The sequence below is a fragment of the Macrotis lagotis genome, chromosome X (genome assembly GCF_037893015.1).
Source record: "Macrotis lagotis isolate mMagLag1 chromosome X, bilby.v1.9.chrom.fasta, whole genome shotgun sequence".
NCBI classification, from domain to species: domain Eukaryota; kingdom Metazoa; phylum Chordata; class Mammalia; order Peramelemorphia; family Peramelidae; genus Macrotis; species Macrotis lagotis.
The window spans coordinates 436,471,520-436,498,333 of record NC_133666.1 but is presented as its reverse complement, the minus strand read 5'-3'; the positions used below and the strand labels follow the sequence as shown (position 1 = coordinate 436,498,333).

At 35.3% G+C, this 26,814-nt stretch overlaps 1 protein-coding gene across 2 annotated transcripts in view; it reads left to right on the top strand.

Moving 5' to 3' along the window:
- The window catches only part of MAPRE2 (microtubule associated protein RP/EB family member 2), a 203,001-nt gene that overhangs the window by 37,014 nt on the left and 139,173 nt on the right, over positions 1-26,814 (top strand). Inside the window, exons 1-2 of one of the 2 annotated variants that reach the window (XM_074199550.1) lie at positions 11,658-12,206; positions 12,706-12,758. In XM_074199550.1, coding sequence (XP_074055651.1) covers positions 12,712-12,758 — 47 coding nt within the window. In that variant the 5' untranslated portion in view covers positions 11,658-12,206; positions 12,706-12,711. Of the gene's footprint in view, positions 1-11,657; positions 12,207-12,705; positions 12,759-26,814 lie in introns of those variants that run through there. The other variant, XM_074199551.1, reaches the window with a different exon arrangement.

Here is a 26,814-nt window from a genome sequence, read left to right as displayed (position 1 = left end):
TAATAATAATAATAATAATAATAATAATTATTATTATTATTATTATTTGCTGATTTGCAACTTTCACTCATTGCTACTGGTTCTGCTCTTCTGAAATCAACAGGAGCAAAGCTAATCTATAGGCCAAACGCTTGAAGCTTTTATGTCCTCCTGAGTCTCCTTTAGGATAAAAATAGCCAATTTCTTCAATTTATTCTCATATGTGATAGGTCCTTTTCCAGTTTGGTTGCCCTCCTCTTTGTTCTCCAGCTCATCAGTATCCTTTTTAAACCTTGAATTGAACATAATATTCTGGATACAGATACAACTTAGCCAGGTGGCTCCCAACATATAATGAGATGGAACTTTGAGTTTTGTATATAAAAGCCAACTGAACAAAGACACCAACTCCCATCTCTTTCTTCTGCTCTATCATTCCCTTGTGAAATCTCTCTTTGGTTCCAAGTTGTCTCTGGTGTTATAGAAAAGTTAGAGCACAGGCCGCATGCAGTTCTCAAAGCCCATTTGTGCAGCACTATTACATTTTATTAATTAGTATACTCAGTAATATGAGTTACAGTGTAGTCAAAAATAAATTTTAAATTCTATTTTGAGGCCTAGAAAAGCTAAAAGTTTGGTCACCCATGTTTTAAAGATTTATGAGTTTATAAAAGTTCTTTAATTGTTTCTCTTTCCTCAGCTTAGCTGAGGAAAATCTTACTTCCTTTTTTTGAGTTAACTTACCCTCTTTTCATTCCCACATAGCACAATTGGGGGTTTATACAGATTATCTCTGTAAATGGTCTGATTCTTCAATTGTAGCTTAAAGTGACAAAAAAGATGAAAATAAATATTTAAAGGAATATATTGCAACTTCTAGATTATGCAGTGATGTTAGGGATGCCTCTGTTCCACCCAGATCCCAGTTGGCAGAGAGGAAATAATAAGTGAAGCAGGCTGGCAAAGGGGACACACAGTGGATTCCATTTTGATGGTCTCTTCAGTCATAGTCTACTTTCCTCTCCCTTCACTTCCCACTCTGCCCTCCACACAATCTCAGTTCTATGTGGCTTATTCCACCTCTATCACCAAGGTAGCACCTAGTGCCTCAGTTTTTCACTAAATACAGTCCTATAGGAAGAGGTAAAGGAGACCACTATGACTTTTCTTCTCTGTCTTGCCACATGGCTTCTCAGGAAAAAGAAGCTCCTTCTCTGGCCAAAAACTTTGGAAATTTGGGGAGCTTTAGATAAGATATTCATAGAGGTGCCCATTTACTCAATACTCCCAAGTCTTTATGGCAGCAACTGGATACAGATGGACTATAGTATCAAAGACAGGAAGGTAAGGTAGTTTGACTGGAGTACATGAGGAGGAATACAGAGAGATCAATCAGTCACTGAATAAAGGTTGAAGTCAGCTTGTGAAGAAGTTTAAATCTAAAAAAAAATTCAAGAGCAATAACTAGCCTTATATTTTCACCTTCAATAGGGCTACAGGGAGCCCTTGAAGTTCCTTGAACTTCAGTCTGACTTGACACCTATATGAAGGATGTATTTCACAGGGTTTACAAAGGACATCAAAGTAATCCAGGAAAAAGTTGATAAGAACCTTAATAAGGACTATGTCTGTTTGAATGAAGAAAAGAGAACAGATGCAAGACATGTCATTGATATTGAATTGACAAAACTTAGCACTAATTGGACTCTAAAATGAATAAGAGAGAAAGAAAAGAGTTGAGGATACATTATAGAGGAGGTCTTTAACTTCCTTGTCCTGATGCCTAGCAAAATTGTCCGTCATACAAACCAGAGAAAAATGGTACCTGGGAAAGATTTTTTTTAATTAAAATTTAGATAATACTGCTTAGTGATTTTTCTAAGTCACTATGAGGTCAGGCCAAGAAGAATCTGATTCTTTTTGAATTTATCACTACTGACTTAGAAGACTGACTGGTACTTGGATAACTGGAGGACTATATGGTGGTGCCCTTCACAAAAATAGGGAAGTTCATAAGGTGTAAGTCTGAGAGGAAAGTTAGACGGTTCTGCTTTAATCTTGAGTAAATTTGTAATATCTATAGGAAATCCATGTAGAGATGGCAGAAGCCAATTGTAGTCAGTGATATGGGACCAGAGCATTAGAGATAATTGCATGATGAGAGGCAGTATGACATAATGACCTCAGAGTCAAGAGGGCCTGGGTTCAAGACTCACCTCTGACATATCCTGACTTTGTGACTCTACAAAGATCACTTCCCCTTTCATTGCCTTTGGACAACACTCTTAGACTATAAATTATTGTATATCAATAGAAGGGGTACCTTCCACACTGATGAAATTATATGTTAAATCATAAAAATTAATAGAAAAATGACTAATAAATAAAAATTAATTAAAAAAACAAAACATCATTTCCAGAGTTGAGCAAGGAAAGACTAACCTTAAGGATACAGTGGAAAGCCTCCTGTAGTAGGTAACACGGGGGTGGTGCTTTGGAAACAGCAAGATAATTTTAAGAGAGAGATGAAGACGGAATACAAGACAGAGAGACAGGAAATGGAATTTCATTTACAGGGAACAACTAGATCACTTTGATAGAGTGGACAGGAGGGAATAATGTTTAGGCTCCTCTTTGATTCAAATTTCATTCTCCTTTCTGCTTAATTATTTTTGTACAGAGATGGCAGTCTTTAGAGCAGGAATTGTTTTCGTCCTTGCATCCCTAGTGCCCTGAACATTGATTCTTGACAAATGGTTGTCAAATTGAATTGAATATCTTGAAATAATGATTCATGAACATTTTAAGATTTACCTAGTGTTTTCTTCACTTCAACTCTGTGAGGAGACAATTGGGGAAAATGCCCCATTAGGAGTCAGAAGACATGGGAGGAACATTGACTTTGCTCCCTACCCTCTGTAACCTAACCAACCCAAGCCATATCACTTTTTTTGGCTTTAAATTTCCTGATTTTTAAAATGAGGTAGGACCAATTGACCTTTGTGACCCCTTCTAGTTATAAATTGTAATCATGTGAACAGTGGTTTTTAGAATAAGCATTAATTTTTCTTATTTACAATTAAGGACATTGAGGTCCTCAGAACTTAAGGACTTGCCAAGAGTCTCATAATCTAGTGGTTGGTATAGGAAAATCATTGGATTTTGACTTAGAAAATTTGGCATCATAATCTGACCTTCCTGTTTATTATTATCTATTTAACCTTATGCAAAGTTGCTTTTCCTCAGTTGACGTTTCTCTCTTTGAAATGAAAAAATTGGATTAAAGAATCTTTAAGGTTCTTTCAGCCCCATATCTTTGATTCTAGGATGGGTCAGACCCAATAATCTAATCCAAATTTCCTAATTTCAGGTACAGTGTTCTTTCTGCTGCACCTCTTTAAAATCTGAGCTATCTACATATGTGAGATGATGATGGAGTAAAAGGTAGAGAATATTTCAGAATGAATATAAGTATCCACTATGTCACTTACTCTATAAAATGACAGATTGTAGAATTGTATAATTGGGTATGACTGCTCTGAGTAGCATGTAGATAATCAGAGAAATACTTTTATAGATATCCAGAATAAAATGACCTCAGATATCATTTGGTCTGTTCCTCTCATTTACCTCTCAGCTAACAGTAAAAGAAATTAGATTCAGAGAAGTACAATGGCTACTCAAAGTCACATAAGTCAATAATGATTAGAAACTTGATTTCCTTCCTTCTAATCCACTAAATCCATGCTGCTGCTTCCCTAGCAGTTCCATATTCCCATTTGTTGGGGATGGGAAAAGTTTTAATGATAAAATAAAGTAAGATATTTTCTGTAATGAGAATATGCTCCATTCATACTAATGCAAAGATTTTTATTAAAAGAGCTTAATTAGCAATAATGGTTATTAAATACCTTATGATATAATATTATTCAATTTTATTTATTGAACTCTGTCTTTAGAAGAATTGTTTTATAGCAGACTTCTGATGAAAGGAATATCATTATACTTGCTTTAAAAGACATGTGGTGGTGTTTTTTTTTTATCATGGTTCTAATACAAAAAGACTTCAAAGTCCTTAGGGCAATGGACATTTTCCCTGTGTATACAAAGATCACTGTGATTTAATGTTGCATTTTTCTACAAGGATTTCATCAGCTGACCCCAGAGATTTCCAACCTCCAAACAAATTAATATATTTTTCAAGGCAGCAAAGATTGAAGTCCCAGTGGAGACCGCTGAGATTCTGAAACTGGAGAAAGGAAAATACCTTCCACTATGGATAAGCACTTCCTTGGAACTCTGGATTTTTTAATAGACTGAGATCTGGTGATAGCTTCCATTGCCCAATTTCCATATAGAAGCAAAAGTCTGGCATGTGAGGCCCTCCTTCCAGCTGCTGGAAAAGTAAAACTGTGGGATATTTTCAGAGAGAAGGAAAAGGCAAATTGTATGTTGGCAATTCTCAATTTTGTAAGGGCTGATTATCCAATTTATAGACTAACCAGTATTTCCACCAGCCTTTTCCTACCTTTTGAGCAATTGTCTGCATATTTGAACCTCTGTTAGAAACTAGAGGTAAGAATTGTTGGATTTAGAATTCAAGGGACTTTATATCACCTGATTCAAATTTCTCTATTAATAGATTGGAAAGTTGAGGCTTAAAATGGATAGGTGCCTTAACCAAGATCTATCAAGTCTTCTTATCACATAACTAGTAAGTAAAGGAGCTACAATGTGAACACTAGCTTACTGACTCCAAATTGCTTTAAAAATGCTGAAATTCATTCTTTCAAATAGATGGTAATTCTTTTTTTAAAAAAAAATCTGGGGTTATGATTCACATAACTTTTACTAATCTGAGACTTATTTTTTTTCATATGTGGCATAATGACCAGAGTTCTGCTCTTAGAATCAGGAAATAAGTGCAAATTCTACCTCAATTAATTTTTAGCTATAAGATGTGAGTTAATTTGCCTTTCTGAGTTTCCTCATCAATGAATTTCCCTTTTATACTATTTATGTCACAGGACTATTGTGAGGAAAGTGATTTACAAATATTAAAGCTGTATATAAATGTGATTGGTGATTGTGTTTATTTCTATCTCCTTGTAAAACATGACTAATTTTTTGAAAATTGTGTACAAATAAGATGGATAAATATGAGTATTTCAGAAAGCTATGCAAAGATTTGTATGAAATAGTAAGAATGAAGAAAGTACAACTAAGAGGAAAACATATACATTAATTTCATTACTTGACACTGAATAGCAGTTGAACTCAGTTGAAATAAATAATACAAGTCCTATCTTTCCCCTATTTGTACTTTTCTTTCAGCTTTCCCCTTATTCCTCCTCATCAATATTTTGCTTTTGACTGCTGTCTGCCTCATTCATACTGTCCTTTACCCTGTTTCCTCCTATTTCCCTTTGGGGGTAAGATAATTTTTAAAAAATTTTATTTATTTAAGGCAATGGGGCTAAGTGACTTGGCCTAAAGTCACACACCTAGGTAATTATGAAGTGTCTAAGGCCGAATTTGAACTCAGGTCCTCCTGACTCCTGGGCTGTTGCTCTATCCATTGTGCCACCTAGCTGCCCCCGGGGGTAAGATAATTTTTTAAACCTTATTGAGGATGTACATCTTTCCTAATTTGAGCTGAATCTGTTGAGAGTAAGAGTTACTCAGAGTTTACACTCTCCCTATTTTCTCTCTACTTTAATAGGTCCTTTGTGCCTCTTTCTGTGGTGCTAATCCTCTAATGTCTTCATCTTTTCCCAATAAAATCCTTTTTCAAATCATAATTGTTTTGTCTTCTACCCATACTCTGTCAAATTATACTCCTTTGAACTGTCCTAATAGAAGTACAATTCTCAAGAGCCATAAACATCATCACTTTCTTGGTACTCTCATTTCAGTTCCAGTAGAAATATCCATATCTTTTGTCTAATTATGTTCCTTTCAACTTGCCTAAGAGAAATATAATTCCCAAAGAGTTTCAAGCATTATCTTCCCATTTAGTCTTATGGACTAACTTTTATCTCTTTAGTCTTATTGACTTAACTTTTTTTTCTTCTCTTTACCTTTTTGTGCATATCTCAAATCTTGTATTTGAAGTCAATTTTCTGTTCAGTTCTAGTCTTTTATCAAGTGAGTTTGAAAAGCCTCTATTTCATTGAAAGTACATCTATTCTCCCTGGAAGAATCTGATGAATTTTGCAGAGTAGTTGATTCTTGGTTGTAATTTAAACTTCCTTGCTCTCTGGTATATCATATTCCAGGCCTTCTAATCCTTTAATGTTGAAGCTGATAAGTCCTGTGTCATCCTGATTGTGATTCTCTGGTATTTATATTACTTCTTTTTTTGGCAGCTTGAAAAATTTCTCCTTTAGCTGAGATTTCTGAAATTTGACCTCACTATTCCTTGGAGTTTTTATTTTGGGATCTCTTTCTAGGGTGATTGATGGAACCTTTCCAGGATTATTTTTATCTTCTTGTTTTAGAATATTAGGGCAGTTTTCCATGATAATTAACTCCATGATATAGTACAGACTCTTTTTCTGATCATGACTTTCAGGTAGACCAATAATTCACTAATTATCTCTTCTGGATCTATTTTCTAGAGCAGTTGTTTTTTCCTAAGACGTACTTTATGTTTTCTTCTGGTTTTTTTTCAGTCTTTTAGTTTTATTTAATGGAATATTGGCATCTCATAGTTTCATTAATTTCCATTTGTTCAATTCTAATTTTTAGGGTTTCATTTTTTTTTTCCAGTTTTTGTGTTTCCTTTTCCAGTTGATCTGTTTTACTTTTTGATGAGTTATATTCCTTTTCCTGTAGGCCATTTTTACTTTTAAAGGTGTTGTTTTCTTTTTCCACTTGACCAATTTTACTTTAAAAGTATTGTTTTTCATCAGTCAATTTTTCATAATTATCCTGCATGACTCTCATTTCTTTTCTCCATTTTTTTTCATTCCTTCTTTTTGGTTTCCTTTTAGAGCTCTTCCAAGAGGTTTGTATGTTTGATTTTTGTGTTTTGGGGGGGGGGAGGTTGGATTTGAGATCAATTCAAAAACACCTTTGAAGCTGCATTTTGTTTCAGGTTTTCTCTTCTGAAATGGGGTTTTTTATCAGCTCTCTCAAAATAGTAGCTGTCTATGGTTAGGGTTTTTTGGTGGGATTTTTTTTTGCTCATATTGATAGTTGAGCTCTGCTTCTGGGGCACAGGGAGTATAGTCCCAAACTTTTTGTACTTGGGGTAGGGTTCTTGTCCCTTGGCTATCTGCTTGCCTATGGTATTGCGTATGCTTCATTTGCTAGTAATTTGTTCTCTGTGATGGGGAGTGCAACCCAGTCTTGCCTGCTGCCCCAGTATTCCTGGGCTAGGACTTTATCTTCCAAGCTGGGGTTGGGACTTTCTGTTGGCTTGCTGCAGCAACTGTCTTGCTGAACCCAGATCTGAGCTGTGTTTGGCTAAGAACTCATTGACTTTCCAACTCTCCCACCAACACTGGGCTCTTTTCCCCCCTTTACCCACATGAGACAGGTTTTACTGAAGTTTCTCCATAATATCTTGTTTCACTATTTTTTTTATGGATTGTGTCACTTTAGGGTCTGTTTACAGCTTTCATTTAAAGTTAGTTAGGGCTCTTCAATAGTCTTTAAAACTCTGGAAACAGTGATTTAATTGAGTTAATGGACTTTGTATAATATATTATAACCATCTTTAATTCAGTGCTCTGCCTTCAAAAAAGTTCTCTATGTATATAGATTTGAAGTGCTGTTTTTTCTGATCTTCAGTGAAGTCTCTGAGTCTTTTCCCATTTTTAGAGTCTTTTTCCCCCCTCATCCTGATTATATTGGTTTCCTTACCCAATTGCTATTTGTTTGCCTCTTTCAGCAACCAAAATGCCCACATGCAAAAAGAGTAGCACCTTACAAAATGTTTTTCTTTTTGTGTGTTCAGTGAAGGGAGAGGATGGGCTTTAAAAATGACTATACAAATTCAAAAGGCAACAAAACATTAAGCAAATTTTTAAATCATGGGCAGAACAGAATTGTGAGAAATTACAAATAGAAAAAGTTTATTTTATATATGAACAAAATAAAACTGAATAATTCAGTCAGTCAGTCCTGCAGCAGGCTCATTGTAAAGATGAATAGATTGTCCTGTCCTGACTGAGAAAATAGACACAAAATCCGAGTGTTCCCTGGGGCAGTTCCCTACCAAACTGAATATTAATACTGGACAATGGATAGCTCAAATTGGCCTCACCTTCTATAATCAAGCAGGTCCCAGGACACCACTGCTTTTATCATAAGGCAAAATCAGAGATCAGCCAATCATCTACCCTTCTTTTTACCTTCTACATTCCCTTTAGTACTTCGAAGCACATGAAAATCTCGTGACCTATAGCTTTCCTCCAAACCTTTATTTAATTTTCATTTAATTTTTATGTACACATCTTCTCTCTACATATTTTCTCCCCACCAATAGAATATTAAAGACAGGGAGAGATATTTGGTTTCACATCTCTGGCATAAAAGGGTCTAAAATATATATTTCTTCAATTTAATTAAATTTTCAGATTCAGATTAGTCTAGCCCAGGGGATCTTAACCCAATATTTTAAAAAATTGATAATTTTATTTGAAAAATAATTGGTTTCTACTGTATTCCTATATTTTCCGTTATGCATTTATGAACATTATTCTAAGAAAAGATTCTTATAGTCTTTACCATATTGCCAAATATGTGTCTGACATCAAAAAGTTTCAGAAATACCTAGAATAGATGGTATCTGAAATCAGAGATTCTGGGATTCTGAAGATACTACTTGATATGAAGGAAAATAGCCTGGAGAATATGTTGAATCATAGTTATTATGCTTCAGTTCAGCTATGAGCATTACTCATGATTAGCAATATGACTTGGAGCAAATCATGTATCTTCCCTCTGCATTGTTATTTTTTAAAAGGGAAATGTATTTTGAGTTCCTTCAAGGAAAGATGACATAAATGAAGATCTTCTTTATTCCATTCCACTATTATCTTTAATACCTACCTTCACAATACATAGAAAAAAATATTTTATTTTAAAATAATTTAGTTTAAATAAATAAAATAGTTTGAAATAAATATTTTATCAGTATTCTATAATGATCTTTTCAGGTTTGTCACTAGGGAGACTTGATGGCAAGTCACACTGTGATTTTCTTCTTTGAAAGGAAAGAGAACTTTTTAAAAGGAAAATTTGAAGACTGATGTAGGTATGTGAGTATTAGGCCTTTTGTTCTGGTCAGCTGCCAGAGACTCTCAGGTTATACTGTCCATTCAACAGCAGCAAGAGAGATGACCTAAGCTTGGGACCAAGGTTGTAGCATCTATCATTCAATATCTATCTTCCCTTTCTTAGTCACATTCCTTAGAAAAAGCCTTTTACACTCAGGCCCTTCCTTACTCTTCTTTTTGCTCTTCTTAACACTTTTCAATCTGACTTCCAACATAATCGCAACTGAAACTACTCTCTCCAAAGTCACCAGTTATCTTTTAATTGCCATATACAGGACCTTAGTTAATATTCTTATTGTTGTCTCATCAACATTTGAAATTATTGACTATCCCAACCTCCTGGATTCACCATTGGATTTTTGTGACCTTATTTTCTTATTTCTCCTCCTACCCAGGTGATTGTTTCTCAATCTTCTTCACTGGTTCATCATTCATGTTGCATCCACTATTAATAAATAGACACATAGTGTCTATGTAGATTTTCACATAGAGCATTTAAAAAATGTTTTGTTTCAGAAAATGGGCTAAACTCAGGAGCCAGGTGTCCAGCTTGCTGATCCAGTGAATCTATTCTGTTGTGCTCATTGGTAAAAGTATGCATTGCATTGTATTCATGAATAGGTATTGAGTTCTGAATGTAACCCTTGATTTTTGTTAGGCAATGTGACCCAGAAGAGTTAAGTGGATATACACCTTTGCAAAATAGTCTCTGACCTTAAGGACAAAACATGTAACATAACGGAGTTTATGAGCACAGTAATATATCATAGAGATGAAAGGAAAACAGGAGTTCCAAAATAATAAATCCACATCCAGGGTGATTCTAGAGGTAGAGTCTAATTTTCTGGTAGGGAGGAATTAGAAAGGATGGCCTGAATGGAGACCACATGTCATATATATATATATATATATATATATATATATATATATATATATATATATATATTAGTGGAGTCAAACTCAAATGGAAACAGGAGCCATTGATTTGCACATAAGGATCCCTGAAGACCACTTGTTGACTTAGTTTTAAATACTATCTTGTATTTTTATTTATTTTGTTAAATATTTCTCAATTACATATAAATATCAGTCATCTGGAAGGCAGAGTGGATGACTTAAGTGGATCAGCAAAACTTTTAAGAACTTAACTTTTGGTAGTAAAATTTACAAACTTAAGATAACTCCATTTCCATGAATTTTTAGGAAATGGTGAGAAAAGTATCAGGTCTTAGGTTCACATCCTGCCTGGGCTGTTTATTGTTTATAGGCAAATCATTTAACCCTCTGTTGGACCTCATTTTTACAAAATTGTAAAAATGAACTCAATGACCACTAGAGGCCCTTCTAACTCCGTGTCCTCCAATCCATTGCTCTGCATCCTATTCCTCCCACTATTTACGCTCTCTTTCTTTGAAGATGCTGGAAATACCCTGAAAAGAACTGAAACACTGGAGGGAGGAATGATCCCCCTACCTCAATCTTTCTCCACTCCAAGCTATTCTGCACTCAGCTGTCAAAGTGACTTTCCTAAAGCACAGGTCTGACCTGGTCATTCTCCAGATAAATCAGTTCAGATGGTCTGTTAACAATAACAAAGAAATTTACATAGTGATTCAGGGTTTGCAAGGGGCTTGACAAATTAGCTCATCTTACCTAAGAACAACTCCCTGTGAGATAGTTTTATTATAGCCCCTATTTTGCATATGAGGCAGCTGGAGCTGAAAAAGGTTAAGTGACTTGACCTCCCCTAGGATAAGGTAGCTGGATATTAATGAACTTGAGTTAGGATACAGATTATATTTTCCTGATTCTTTGTCTAGTCCGTTTTTATCAATTACCTCAATGAGCAAATATAAACTTCTCTGGCATTTTAAGTTTTTCACAACCTAGCTCCAACATACATTTTTTTATACTTAGACAAAATTACTTTATTTCCCCACACACAAAGCTGTCTGCCACACTGGCTTTTGTTTTTCCAGAGTTTGTCCTGGCTTCATCTCATGCTTGAAATGCCCTCCTCCCCTCTTCTCTTTCCCCTTTTTAGAAGCCCCAGTTTCCTTTAAGGTTCTGCTCAATCATCTCTTTCTGTGTGAAGTTTGTCCTGCTTCCTCAGGTTAGAGCCTATTACCCCCAAACTTACTCTGTATTTATATGAGAGTTTATTTTGTGTAGTCTTACAAATATAAATATTACCTCCCTGAGATATGCAGGTAACCTCCTTAGGGGCATAGATTGTTTCACTTTTGCTTTTTTGTTCACAGTGTCGGCTCTCATTTAATAAATGCTTATTGATTAATTGAAAATTTATACACCTTATAATAAATGCTTATTTGTTGATTAATTGAAAATTTATATAATTTATCATTCTGTGATATAATATGATCTAGAAAAATTCTGTTCTGCTTGATATTGTGAAGTTGAAATTCAACCAAGATCCTGGGATCAATGTTTTTATGGTTACTGAAAAACAGAATGACATTTTTGGTAGGCAACCTTCTGGTTTTAGAGGCAGGTATTTGGGATTCTTGGAAGTTCTACCTTCTTTATAATCTCAGAGAAACACAGTTAGTAGCCTAGGTCTTATTAAGAGAGGAGATAAAAATACAAATTAAGTCTGTTAGGAGCAAAAGAAAACTAGCTTACATTTGTCACATACCTAAGAATATATTAACTCCTAAGGCCAGGAGCCTCATCCTGTTGTGATTATTAATTAAAACTTGGCTATTGTATTAGCAACTGAATCAGGATATTGTAAAGTACTTCTCCCATTCCTTTTTCATCACTACTAACACTTGTCTGCCATAACATGACTTTGTTTTCCTCCATGTTTTCATTGTGCTAAACTCTTGTTCTCTTTTCCTCTGTCTCTTTATTTTAGTGTCATATTCCTCAGGGGAGTACTTCATTTTCAACAACCAGGAATAAGCCTGGATGCTTAAGGTAAGACCCACCTACACACTATACCTTATCCAGGGTTGAACTGGTTTATTTTAACAATAGGCTCATGAAAAAACAATGCATACACGATCCATTTATAAATTTAATCTGCATTAGCAATATTTTCTCCATCATTTTCTTGATGAGGGCAGTGAGGTGACACAGTGGATTGAGCACCAGGAGTTAGGAAGTCCTGAGTTCAAATCCAACCTCAGATACTGATTAGCTAGTCAACTTTCTAGGATGTGATCTCTGGGCAAGTCAAGTGTTCCAATTTCTTTATAAGATAGCGATAATAATAATGCCTACCTGCCACAAATGTTGTGAGGATCAAATGAGATAATTATAAAGTGGCTAGCACAGTGCCTGTTACATAGTATACAAATGTTCAGTATTTTCATTATCATGGTTATTATTATTATTACTGTTATTATTATTATTATTATATATTCCATAAAACAATACATCAAGCACTGATTCCTAGTGTTTGCTGATTTCCTAGGAATAAATGCTAACTCTGGAAATCAACAACTGGATCTCAAGACCCAGCCCCAGGTGACTGCAGCATACCCCTGATCTTATCATTCTATGCTTACTATCAATTTTTTTTTAATATGAGGACAATGATTGTGACTTTAAAAAAATTCAGTACTTACAGGAAAAACCAATGGTGAAGTAAATATCCAATAGAAAATTATTTTTCAGTTAAGGATATTCTTCAATTACTTATCCTTACTATTAATATCTAGCAGCATCAATGGCCATCACATCTTCCCATGACATATATAGTTTGATATTACCCTGTAAACTCCTTGAGGGCAGGGACTGATTTGGTTTTGTTCTTGTATTCCCTAATAGAAAGTCTTTAATAAATGCTTGTTGAAGGACTGAATAAAATTTGGGAATGCTGAATGGAACAAAGGATTTCGAAAAAGATGATTTCTTATCTTGTGCCAGAAACCAAGAGTTTAAAAAAATAAAAGATTTGCCTTTTTTAAAATTATCTATTTGGAATTCATCTTATAGACATGGTTATGTGACCTTAGTTTTTTATTACCGGCACATTACTATTTTTCTGCCTTCTAATGCTTGTAAGGCTCATTTATGGAAGGCAGAAAATAAGGAAACAATGAGCTCAAGGTCCACCAGATGGCAACATTTAAAAGCCATTCATAGTGTGCAGTTGTAAGCTTATGAGAAAATTATCCTACCCAGAATCTTGCCCAGATCTTCAAATATTTCCCCCAAATTATCACAGTTGTTCTGCTTCATCCCCCCCCCCTTTACCACATTCCAATTTTTCGTTAATGAATGTTATTTTTTTAACTTAGAAAAAAAGAAATATAACTGTATCTGCTATCTAAATGTTGTTGCTGAACTAAACCATTGAAGACACAAATCAATATAGAGGTGACACTGTATAGGGTGATTGTTTCTATTACAAATTCCTATTCAAGGGGCAGGGTGAAAAAGGTTAAGAAAATTGTATCCTAACAAAATCAGGCAATATTTTATGATATTGTCTTATTAAGTCCTCTAGATCTGAGCTCCCTGAAAGCAGAAGCCATGATTTTCACTCTTAGTACTTAGCACATAGGAAACATTTAATTAATGTTTTTGACTAAATCACATGAATTCTACAAGTATTTGGCCCAGGTTTTTATGATTTGTTTCTGAAAGGAGAATAAGAATGCCTTGTAATTTGACTATTTGAAAACCTTATCCTTTTGGGTCCTATCAATGTGGGAGCATAGGTGAGCCAGGAGATCCAGGTGTTAGGAGAGGCTATTTAAAGAAGACTAGAATAGATTCCAGGAAAATCAATATAGGATCAGAACAGTCATTCAGGAAGTGGAAAATAGTTTGAGTAGAGATAAGAGAGGACCCACCCAAGTTTATGGTTTATATGTGTAGGATGGAAATAAAGACTGGGCCTGGGATTTCACTAGTTCTAGGAACAACTGGAGAAGGAAAAATCCTTCAACCTCAGCCTGTCTACACCTTCTCTGCAACTAATTTTATTTGAAAGCTGACTAAGACATCAAGGGGTTATTACTTGCCCAGGGTCATAGGTGTCAGTATATGTCAGAGGTGGATCTGAAATCTAACTCCTCCTGGTGTGGTTTAGTAAAAAAGAGTGTGGACTAGACCAGAAGGATCAGTTTTGACATGTATTTGTTCAGTTGTGTCTAACACTTCTTGACTCCATCTGGGGTTTATCTTGTACTCAGAGTAGTTTTGCCATTTCCTTCTCTAGCTCATTTTACTGATGAGGAAACTGAGGCAATGAGGGTTAAGCCACTTACCTTGGGTCACCCAGTAAGTGTCTGAGACTGGGTTTGAATTCCAAATCTTGACTGCAGGCCCAGCACTCTGTCCTTTGCACTACCTAGTTGCCACTGACCTGTATAGCTAACCAATAAATTCACATCAAGGGCAATGCACATCTGGCATTCGGCTGCTTGTACCTTCTCCATTTAATTGTAATGTGGAAAAATTTTCAAATAAAGACCCAATTATTGCTAAATTTTCTTGTAGCTGGAGCTATTAGATAAACATTTTTAGTAGGTGGAATAAAAGACACTGAGGAATCTCAACTGAAGTGATCTTAATTCCTCTTCCTCCTCTTCATTTCCTATTGTGTTGGAGGCTGCTTTACTTAAGCCCCACAGGAAGGAATTGGTTCAATTAATTTCCTGGAATGGGATCTCCCACCTTCATGGGGGTTGTAGGATTCCTTTCCTGGGGTTGCTGACCAGTTATGTTTTCTGTTATTGTGGGTCATGTGCCTGTATTTAGGTCAGAGTAAGCAAAATAATAACTGTATACAGACTTTTCTTCCTTTAATTCCTGTGTCTTAATTGAACTTTTATCATATTCCCAAAACTATTAAATTCCTTTGATGTTTATTAACCCCTAGGAAAGATATAATACAAACATGAATAGGACATGGTTCCATAGACATTTACTAATCCCTAGGAAAGGGAAAATACAAACATGAATGAGGCATAGATGTTTGCACTTCAACAAGGAAGACAAATTATGCATATGAATAACTAAGACAAAATGAAATATTTTAAATCCTTAAGCAAAGTCCAATAGGATATCTTTCAAGATTTCAGTGGGGAGGGGGTGGCTAGGTGGCACAGTGGATAGAGCACTAGCCCTGGAGTCAGGAGTACCTGAGTTCAAATCTGGCTTCAGACACTTTCTAATTACCTAGCTGTATGACCTTGGGCAAGCCACTTAACCCCATTGCCTTGCAAAAAAACAAAAACAAACAAACAAAAAAGAATCTCAGTAGGGAGAGGTCTATCTAGGGAAAATTATAAATAAATTGTCTTTAAGAGTTGAGTAGCATAAAAGAGAAGTTCTTATTTCCTGACTATGCTCCTTAGTAATTTTTTTGTACAAAATGAAAATAAAAGTTTTAGATAGTTGACATAGTAGATAGAGTACTGAACTTTGGAATGAAAAAGTCCTATTCAAATCTCACCAAAGACGTTTACTAGCCATGTAGCCCTGGCAAGTCTTTTAGCCTCAGTTTGTTCATCTGTCAAATAAGGCTAATAATAGCATATATATTGTACTTTACAAGGCATAAGGGTTGAATGAGATAATAAATGTAAAGCAGTTTCCAAACTTTAAGGTGCTTTATACGTGTTTTCCACGATCAAATTCCATCTTACAAGCAGGATTCCAAGAGGTAAAGGTTAGGAGGGAGGGCATCCCAGGTGTGGGGAACCTTTGATGTAAAGGTCAAGAGGCTGGAGATGGAATGTTGTATCCGGAGAACAGCTAGCAGGCAAGTTTCACTGGAACAGAGTAAATGAGGAGGAGTAATAAGAAATAAGACTAGAAAGGGAGGTGGGAGCTAGGTGATTTATAATAGTTGACAGTTATATAGCACTCTATGGTTTGCAAAATGTTTTTACATCATTCATTTCATTTTATTATCTATTACATTAAATTCAACAGACACAGAAAGTTTATTCCTTTAGAATCTTTTATGAGGATGCTCAATAGGTAAATTACTTGTAAATGGGAAAACCAGTTTCCATCTCTGTCAGTTCCCTAAAAAACTGTTTCTGTAGATTTCTAGAATGACAGATTCAAAAGTTTACAGCTAAATAGTAATGGGTGTTGGAACTATTTGAAATATAGTAGCATTTTTCTTTGTAAATACTCTATTGCTTTTAGGTTCCCCTCAGATAGTACAAACTTTTTCTTCTCTTTATTTGAAAAGTTTATTTTAGTTTACTTGCTAAAACTACAATTGAAATCACTCTGTTTGCAAAAAAAAAAAAACTTTTAAAAAAGAAAAAAAGAAATCACTCTGTTTTTATCATTAGTATTTCAAATGTGTTTCTTGTGTATGTAATTATTTTAATAGCTATGAAGGGCACAGGGCAAGGAATCAAGAGGCCTAGATTCTGGCCAAAGCAATTTCTGTGTCCTGAATCAATTGAGAAGCAACGTGATCCAATGGATGTAGCTCCATACTTGGGAGACAAGACCACCTGGTTTGATTCACATCTTAGCCTTAACTTAATCCACTGGAGAAGGAAATGGCAAATCGATTCACTGTCCTTGCTGAGAAAAATCTCATGGACGGTATGCTCCTTGGGGTTATGAAGAATTGGACACAACTGAACAACAACATTTGGAAATTAAGACTATAGTTACCATAAAGTTGTTGATATGAATTGGTAGAAAGTTTCTATACCATGTGTTCCCAATAGATATTCTTTGAGCATAGATTGGCTAATCACTTGCTGGATGTTTCCTATTTGAATATTTTCCACATATTGCTTAGAATATCTGTCTTCCAAGTTCCATTCCAATTCTCAAATTCTCTGATTCTGTGGACTCTGATTAGATCATAGGTCTAGAAAAAATAAATTAATGAGTTGTATATGTACAGATAAATTTGTAAGATTGCCATGTCTGAGTATTCTTGCTGTATGTTATAGAAAACTGCAAAATTTAATCAGTTGTCTTCATTTTTTGAAATTGCTAAGATGAGCTCTTTGTGAGTCTATTAAAGTATTAAACATTAGTGAGGCTGGGAAATTAAAAACTGCTGCACAATTTTGGGGGGGGAGCACATCAAAAAACTGTTATTTCTTTTTATGAAAAAGGTATCTGGTGCACCAACATCTTTCTTTCTTCTAAAACTTTGCTATAAAGGTCAAATGACTAGACTGGGAGTAAGTTGTTTGCCATATAATAAGTTTGATATTTGCATGAGGATTGTAACCTCACTCACACAGGGACCTCACTGAGAGGAGTAAGTATTATGAAAGCAGTATGTGAGGGAAGTCCTAAATGAGCAATTTACTTGCTGCTTTGCTTTTTTAGCTATGTTATGAAACTGATGCAATTTACTTCTCCCTCTCATAGCCATCCCCATTTAGGTCATTGGTAGATCTTCAGGACTAGGTTAAATTATTAACTCTCCAACAACTAGAAACCCTGGAAATATTGGAGAGAAAAAGCATTTCCATTATGGAATCAATATTCTGTTTCATCATTTATGAATTTTGGCATAAAATGAACAAGATATGGTTAAATGACATTAATTCAACATTAAAATCACCTTGGGGGGCAGCTAGATGGTGCAGTGGATAGAGCACCAGCCTTGGAGTCAGGAGGACCTAAGTTTAAATCCCTCAGACACTTAATAATTACCTCGCTGTGTGACCTGGGACAAGTCATTTAACCTCCATTGCCTTAAATAAATAAAAAATTCATCTTAGAGCTTATAAAACCTAACTCAGTAACTTGCTAGGTAGGATGTATGTGGAGAGAATATCACTTGCTTATTTCATGCACCTCAGCAGGCTTAATTCCAAAGCTTTTATATAACAATAAATTGATAATTAATGATAAATGTTCAAGAAATGCTTACTGGCTTGGCTACAGTTAAGTTCTAAATCAAAATGTTTCTGTTGGTCCTTCTTTCCCATCCAGGGCAGAGGCCAAAAATTCATAGGAAATCCATGAAGTCATGGAGAAAGTACATTGGGATAAATGTCCCTTCCTTCTGTCACAAGCCACCTTTATACTCTATTTGTCAAAACCATTTATTCATAAGGCTGTAGTTCAAGAAAAAGGAAGACTTGAGAGGTTTAGTCAGGTCAGACCTCACCCTGGGTAATTACCAGTCAAGGAATTCTGATACTCTTTAAACATGAACCCAGGGAAGGAGGGAAGACCTGAGACCAAACTTGACTGCAAGACTCATATTAATTTTGACCCATACTTTTAATTTATCACCAAAAGTACAGAATCCTTTGGACTACAGTTGACCCTCCTTATGACCTCATCTCCATTTTTTTTTCTGAATTCCTGTTTCTGGGCTAATAATCAATTGACAGTCATGGTAGTGTAAAGGTAGGCTCATGCAGCAAATGTTTTCGATTGATAAATTTTTTTCATTTTCCCACAGATCCCATAAAACTAGCTATTATACTAATTGGTAGCTATAGGATAGGATTGAGAATAGAACTTGTGCAGTTTATCACTGATTTGAAATAACACTTAAAGGAGACAGGTAGGTGTGGTGCAGTCCTGGACTTTGCTTAAGGAAAAAAAAGAGCTCAAAATCAGCCTTAAATACTTAGGCAAGTCACTTAACCCTGTTTACCTCAGTTTCCACATCTGTAAAATGATTTAGATAAAGAAATGAAAACCACTCTAGTATCTTTACCAAGAAAACCCCAAAAGGGTCATTAAGAATTGGACACAACTAAAATAATTTGAAATGGGGTGTTTTGAAATGGGGTATTTTGAAGTTATGTCTTCATATCCCTTTCCCAGTTTTCTTTTCTCTGGGCTAAACATCCCCAGTTCTTGAACCATCTTCCTTAGATGTAGTCTCCTTACCCAGAATTCTAGGTGCCTAATCTATATATACTTAATTTGTCAATGATCCTCCTAAAATGTGACCCCAGATTTGAATACCACATTGTGGATATGTCTGATTAGGATAAATATCAACAACTATTTTCAACAAGACTGTCAAACTAAGTATTTTGAATCTTAGGTTTATATTTAATCATTATAAGATTAACTTTATTGATTGCTGTGTCACATAAAATGAAACTGTTAGGTCTTTTTATGGTCTATATATAAATCTATATTCTTCTGATCCTGTGTCCTAGATGATATCTCTCCATCTTAGGCTAAAGGATAACATAAGAGAATTTCTCAAATTCTTTTTGTTTTTGTTTTTGTTTTTGCAAGGCAGTAGGGTTAAGTGATTTGCCCAAGGTCACACAACTAAGTAATAATTAAGTGTCTGAGCCTGGATTTAAACCCAGATCCTCCTGACTCCATGGTTGGTGCTCTATCTACTTCGCCACTTAGTGGTCCTCGTTTCTCAAATTTTTACAAAGATCCAAGCATATCATGTGTCAGAAATATTTCCTCATTTCTGTCTGAAAAGGAAATATGATTAGCCAGACAAACCTCTTGTTGGTTATTCTGCTTCCTTTTCAAAATGCTGAAAATCTACCACTTTAAATATACTTTCCAGTCAAATCAACAAACTAGACACCTACTATATTTCTGGGCACTGTTCTTTGGGTTTTTGCCATAGGATTCTGCAGTTACTACCCTCCACAATTTTTCTTAAAAATCAGAACAATATTTTTCTATGTGGATTCTCTCTCATGTTCTACACCATTCAATATTTTCATATGCCAGTTCTTTTGGTGCTCTGGGATTAAAGTTCATCCAGGTATGGTGACTTGAACCCTCTGAGGCCAGTGAAGTGCTCTCTTTCCATTTATTCACTCCTGTTAACCATTAACATTTTTTTCTTTCACAATCCATAGACTGTTTACCTTGTTCTGGAAGTTAAAGGAAAAGAAAAATGATGCATTTTTTCCTCCTCTATGCTATGTCTTGTTGTCATTCATTCTACAAAGTAATATTCCTATCTATCGCTGAAATTGTGTTCCTTACAGGCACAGATATATTGGATCCCTTTTCCCACTTTTGGTGATGTTTGGTTGTTTTAGTCATGTCCAACTCTTCATAACCTATTGGGATTTTCCTCCTCCAGTTCATTTTTACAGATGAGAAAATTGAGGTAATCAAGAGTTAAGTGACTTGCCAAGGTCACACAGCTACTGTCTTAGGTTAGATTTCAATTTAGGCTGACTAAGCCTAGTGCTCTATCCATTTCCAGTCCTTTAAAATATAAGAATTTGTTTGGGGAAACTGGATTTTATGGGAAGGGTCAATTTCTTTATCTTTAAAATGGTGATGTTAATCCTTGTATTGCCTATCTCACAGAGTGGTTATTAGTATCACATGAGATGATGTATTTGAAATTGCCCTTATCTGTTTGAAAACATGGTAAGTTTAAATTAATTTCTTCATGTATATTAGCATCAAGCGACATAGTATTAATCATTGGATAAACATTATATACTTGGGTTATGCAGAGTACAGTACTTTCTGTTGAGAACAAGTAATTTAATCTAATAAGGAAATACAAAGATAAGCAATGCAACATATTACCTGATAAATTGGGAAATTACAAAAACAAAGAGAGAGATCTGAGGGAATGTTGCTATAAGCTGGAAGATCAGGGAAAGCTTCCTAGAGGAGGTAGCATTTGATTTGATTTCAAAAGAATAGGTGATGGGGGGGGGAACTCCCCATGCTGGAAATATGGTTCTTGGGATTATGAAGAGTCAGACATGACTGAGCTACAACAATTATTTGCATTGTTTCCTGTATTTGATTGTAAGTTCCTTGAGAGTGGGGACTGTTTTTACATTTCTTTGTAACTGTAAAAATGTTACACTTGTTTTGGAGGTAGTATCTTGCCCAGTTTAGTCAGTAAAAGTGTATACTTTAAGTCTGGAAAAATATCAAATCACCATGTAAAAGGCTCTTGAGAATTAAGTAAATGTGTCTGAGTTTTATCCAGGAAGCAATAGGGAGCAACTGAACATTTTTGAGAAGAGAAGTGGTCAAATCAGATCTATGCATAAGGAATGTTATCTTTGCAACTGAATAAAGAATTGGAGGAATGGGAATAAGGGGATATAAATAGTGATTGGAAAATCTATAAGGATGCCATTATAAATCTTAGCTCAAATTCCACCTTTTACAGGATTTGCTAGTTCCTTTACCTCTGAGATTATCCCCCACCTACCTATTGGTGTTTTTATAAATGTCCTTTGACACTAGGTGGCTCAGTAGATAGAGTGCTGGGTCTGGAATCCAGAAGATCTGAAGTCAAAATTGCTAGCTGTGTGATCCTGGGCACATCACTTAACCTTGTTTTCCTTAATCCACTGGAGAAAGGTATACCAAAACATTCCAGTATCTTTCTTAAGAAAATCCCAAAGACAGTATGGTTTCATGGGGTTATAAAGAGTCAGACATGACTGAGTAACAACAGTTATTTGCATGCTGCTTCTTCTATTTGATTGTGAGTTTCTTTAGAGTGGGGACTGTTTTTAGCTTTCTTTGTAACTATAACATTTAAAATAATGCTAAGTGATTAATAAATGCCTTTTAGTTGGTCATAATGAGAGTCTAAACTGAGGACAAAGAGGAGGAATAAGCATTTATTAAGTATATGTTAAGTACTTTACAATATTGTCTCCTTTGGTCCTCACAACAAACATGTGAAATAAGTGCTATTTTCATCACTGTTTGCAGAGAAGGAACTGAGGCAATCACAGGTTAAGTGACTTTTACAGGTTTATACAATAAGTAAGAGTCTGTGGCCAAATTTGAAATCAGATATCCCTCACTCCAGGACAGTGCTAGCCTAGGGGGGAAATTCACAGTAGAAGTGATATGGATAAAGTGATGCAAGAGATATTGAAGAGATACCTTGGACAGGATCTAGAGACTGAATGGCTGTGAAGGGTGGAAAACAGAAATCAAAGTTAAACCTAAGGCTAAAAATGTAGGAGAAAGTGTGAGTGTGGTGACACAAATAGAAATAGTGAAATGAAAAAGTAACCATTAGTCAGGAGGATTACAAGGAAGGTGGTATCCCAAGGAGTGAGGATTGTATTACAGTGGAGAGGTAGAAGAATGTTGGTCCAAAAGTTTAAGGTTATAGTAGAGTTTATGGGTAGTTAGATTGGGGATTTCAGAAGGGGTAATAGAATGGGCAGGGCAGTGGGTGAATTGGGGTTACAGTGGTAACAGGTATCCAAAGGCAGTATAACTGTTCCACTTATGCTCATTTAGGAAGTAAATCAGGATGATTAAATTGTAATTTATTAAACAGGATTAGATTGGAAGAGAATAAGTACCTGTCACCTGTTCCATTGGCAGAACAAACCAATAGTTAGTTCTCCTCAAAGTTTGGTGTTTGGAAATGTGCTTCCATGAGGTGTTGCCTCTAATTTTAACCCCTTGATGAGGGGAATAAGACTTCTTGTTTCTGAGCTCTAGGCATCTGGGTTCTAGAAGCAGGCAGGTTAGATATTTTGCTGAATGGATATTTAGCTTCCTACAGATTTCTAGGAGGAAAGGCAAGGGGAGATGAGGAAATAAGCATGTTATTAAGTTCCTACTATGTGTTAGATACTGTCCTAAGTGCTTTTATAAACATTACTTCATTTGATCCTCATTTATGAAGATTGTACATAATAAATATTTACTTGATGAATAAACTAAAATTGGTCAAGGATCAGACTTTATTTTTATTCTGCACATAAGAGATTTTGTTTTCACCTTTCTATTCTTTTTTATTCTGAATTTAGCAAATATTCAGTAAAATAAGCATATATCTATACATACATACATATATATATGTGGAAGAGAAGATTGTACATAAAATTGTGAATCTATTATGTCACTCTTGTTTTTTAAAAAAAGTATATTATGGGGCAGCTAGGTGGCACAGTGACTAGAGCACTAGTCCTGGAGTCAGGAGAATCTGAGTTCAAATCCAGTCGAGACATTCAATAATTGCATAGCTGTGTGACCTTAGGCAAGTCATTTAACCCCATTGCCTTAAAGAAAAAATTTTTTAAGTATATTATAAATTCATCATGTATTTTTCAAAGTTGTCTTACTTTTCTGATTCTCTGATATTCCTTCCAATCTTTTCTCTTTTGGGATCTTTTTCCCACTTCCCATTTTCTTCCCACTTTCCTCCCATAAAAACTAGAAAAAGAAAAAAAGCTCACCTTGTTAAAAATAAGCATATTCAAGCAAAACAAATTCCTGCACTGGCGCCATCCATCATCTCTTTCTTTCTGGAGATGGGTAGGATAGCATTCTTAATGATCTGTCCTCTGAAGTTGTGATTGGTCTCTGCATTGATCTGATTCCTTAATTTGTCTTTTACAATGTTGCTGTTACATAAGTTGTTTTCCTACTTCTATTCACTTTACTTCATTTTATACAAACATTCCTAATTTCTCTGAAACTGTCTCCTTTATAATTTCTTATAATACATTAATATTCCATTATGATTTTTACAGCAAATTTTTCAGTCATTTCCAAGTCGATGCACACACTCTGAGTTACTAGTTCTTTGCCACTATGAGAAAATACTGCTATAAATATATTTTTGTATATATAGGTCCTTTCTTCTTACTTTGTTCTCTTGGGAGTAGTAGAGTTATTACTGGGTCAGAGGATATACATAATTTAGACAATTAGTCAACACATGATTTTAATTAGCTATTTTTATTTTTAACAGCATTTTATTTTTTCTAATTACATGCAAAGACAAATTTAAACATTCACTTTTTTTTATTTAGTTTTGGTTTTTTGCGAGACAATGAGGTTAAGTGACTTGCCCAAGGTCACACAACTAGGTAATTAGTTGTGGCTGAATTTAAATTTAGGTCTTCCTGACTCCAGGGCTGGTGCTCTATCCACTCTGCTACCTAGCTGCCCCCAAACATTCATTTTTTAAAAACGTTAAATTACAAATTTTCTCTCTCAATTCCCTCCTCCTTAAGATAATAAGAATTTGATGTAGGTTACATATGTGTAATCATATAGAACATATTTCAATTTTAGGCATGTAGTAAAGGAAGAAACAAAACAAAAAAAGCCATGAAAAAAAAATGAAAATAGTATGCTTTGCTCTGCATTCAGACTCCATCAGTCCTTTCTCTGGTAGCAACTAACATTTTTCATCATGAGTCTTTTCAACAAACATTTATTAAACACCTAAAATATTCTACCCCCTATGTGAAGCACTGGGAAAGGAAAGAAAGGCAAAAGAAAATTCCTGCTTTCAAGAAGCCCATGAGTTAATTGGATAGACAAAAGGACTTGAAGACAGATGACAGAGATGAGGAAGGAGAACCTTCCGGGCATATGGGAGAGCTAGTGCGAATGCATAGAGATGGAAAAATAGATTGTCTTATGTGAGGAAAAAGCAAATAATCATTGTTACTGAATCACAGGGGTATAAGAGAGTGAATAAGGTATAAGAAGACTGGAGGTAGGAGGATGCCAGGTGATAGGGAGCCACTGGAGTTTATTGAATGGAGGGAGAGGGATGGCAGGATGGGATCTGAGCTTTAGAAAGGTCATTTTTGACCACTGAGTGGAAAATGATCTGGTTTGTCAAGTGTCTTGAGGCAGGGAGACCATAAATAAAATTATTTCAGTATTTCAAGTGGAAGGTGATGAGATCTGTACTGGTAACCAAGGAGAAAAGGAGGTATATAAAAGAAATGTTATGATAGCGAATGACGTGTCAACAGATGGGCTATTGGAGAGGGTTGGTAAGAGAGAGTAAGGAATTACGAATGATACCTCAATATTAGTCTTGGATGACTGAGAGAATGGTGATAATTTCAGCGGAGGGGAGAGTTTAAGGAGAAAGATGATAAGTTGAGTTTTGGATATGTCAGATTTAAGATGTATATGGGATACCCAGTTTGAGATGTACAGTGGAAAGTTGGAGAAATAGAAATGTACAATAGAAAATCAGGAGAGAGGTTAGGACTAGATATGTAGGTGTACAATCAATTCAAAGCAAAAATTTCGTGACTTTCGGACACAGTTCTACCTTACCAGAATGACTAGACCAGCACAGTGATTAATGTGACTTTTTTCCCTCAGTTTCTCCAACATTTACTATTTTCCTTTTTGGGGGGATGTTATGAGATGTGTTAGACATAATGAATTTTAAATGCCATACCTCAATATATTTATGCTTAAAATATTTAAATTTAGCTAGTTACTCTCCAGTAATAGTTCAACATAATTTCAGCTGTGTTATCAAGCTACTATCATTTCTAATTAGAAAACGCAAATAGTATGCATCAAGAAAAACAAGATTTTTGCAAGTCTTCTCTATCTGTGAACCCTTGAATTCTGTGCGAATTGGATATTCTCTTTTAGTTGTGTGTTTATTTTATTTTCCAGCTAAAATACAGACCTAACTTTGGAATAGTACATGATGAAGTCACTGTGGTAGAAGATGACATATATGCCAAAATTATACAAAAGAGCCTTTGGGGAATCTTGAATCTTTAAGTATTTTTCCCAGCAATAAACTAGCTTTTATAGTTTCTTGGCATAAAACTTCTTAGAGGGTTAACTCCTCAAGAAAATCATTTGTGCATGCACAGTTTTCTCAGATCTGTGTCTTACTGGCATTCACCATTAAAAGTGGTTTGATTTCTGCTCTGAAATGAACAGTTACCTGACTCTGAATGCTTGTCTTAGCAATAGGCAAAACTCGGCCCACAAATATTATTGAGATTTCTGATGAAATCAGTGTTTCCAAGAGGGAGAAACACAATTCTATCATTATTTCCAGGAATAAGAGAGTCCGATGCTTCGTCTTTTGCTGTATAAAGTATAATCTTAGACAGTATATGAAGAGAAAACTTACTATTGTTTAGATACTATCTGGATATTGTTTGGTCAAGAGTTGAAGAAAGCTGCCATATTCATTACATGGTGAGATTTAAAATAAAATGTGAAGTTCATGTTTTAGCCCTTGACTCATAGTAGTCTTCATGCTAACTCCTGTTCTTGGGGACTTTGTTATAGTCATCAGTGACCCGTGAAACACCCAAGCTTTCCTACCCATCCTCCATTAGAGGTCTCCAGTCAGTTTCAGACACCCACAAAAGGGAAGGTCATATTATAGACTCAAGAATACTCTTTAATCACAATTTCTGAATTTTGAAATTTCCTTTTCTGATTGTGATTTATCTGTCCTGTCACCCATTTCACTGCTTTATTTTTGCTGAACTTTGTCAATATGGGAACTTTTCCTGTTCTCTTTATCTGTGACCACAGTTCTAACTTCCTTTCCTCCACTGGCTTGATGCAATGATTAGCTTCTTTAATAGTACCCTGTCTTCCTCCTTGAATCCTTTACCTAGCTGTTCCTGGTATCTTCACTCTTCCTTTTCCCTGTTCCAATCTAATTCTTCTCCTAGATCAACCTAGTCTGCATCCTCTAATTCCACTCCTATATACAGCTGGAAGAATTTAGACACCTATCATAAAACTCTACTGTTTTGGTCTGGGTTATGTTTTATCTTTGGAGTTGAAAAAAGGTACAATAATTTTTGGAAACTACAACAATCTGTTTTCAAACTTTGTCCTGATGAATGGAGAACTCTTTGAGGACAGGGGC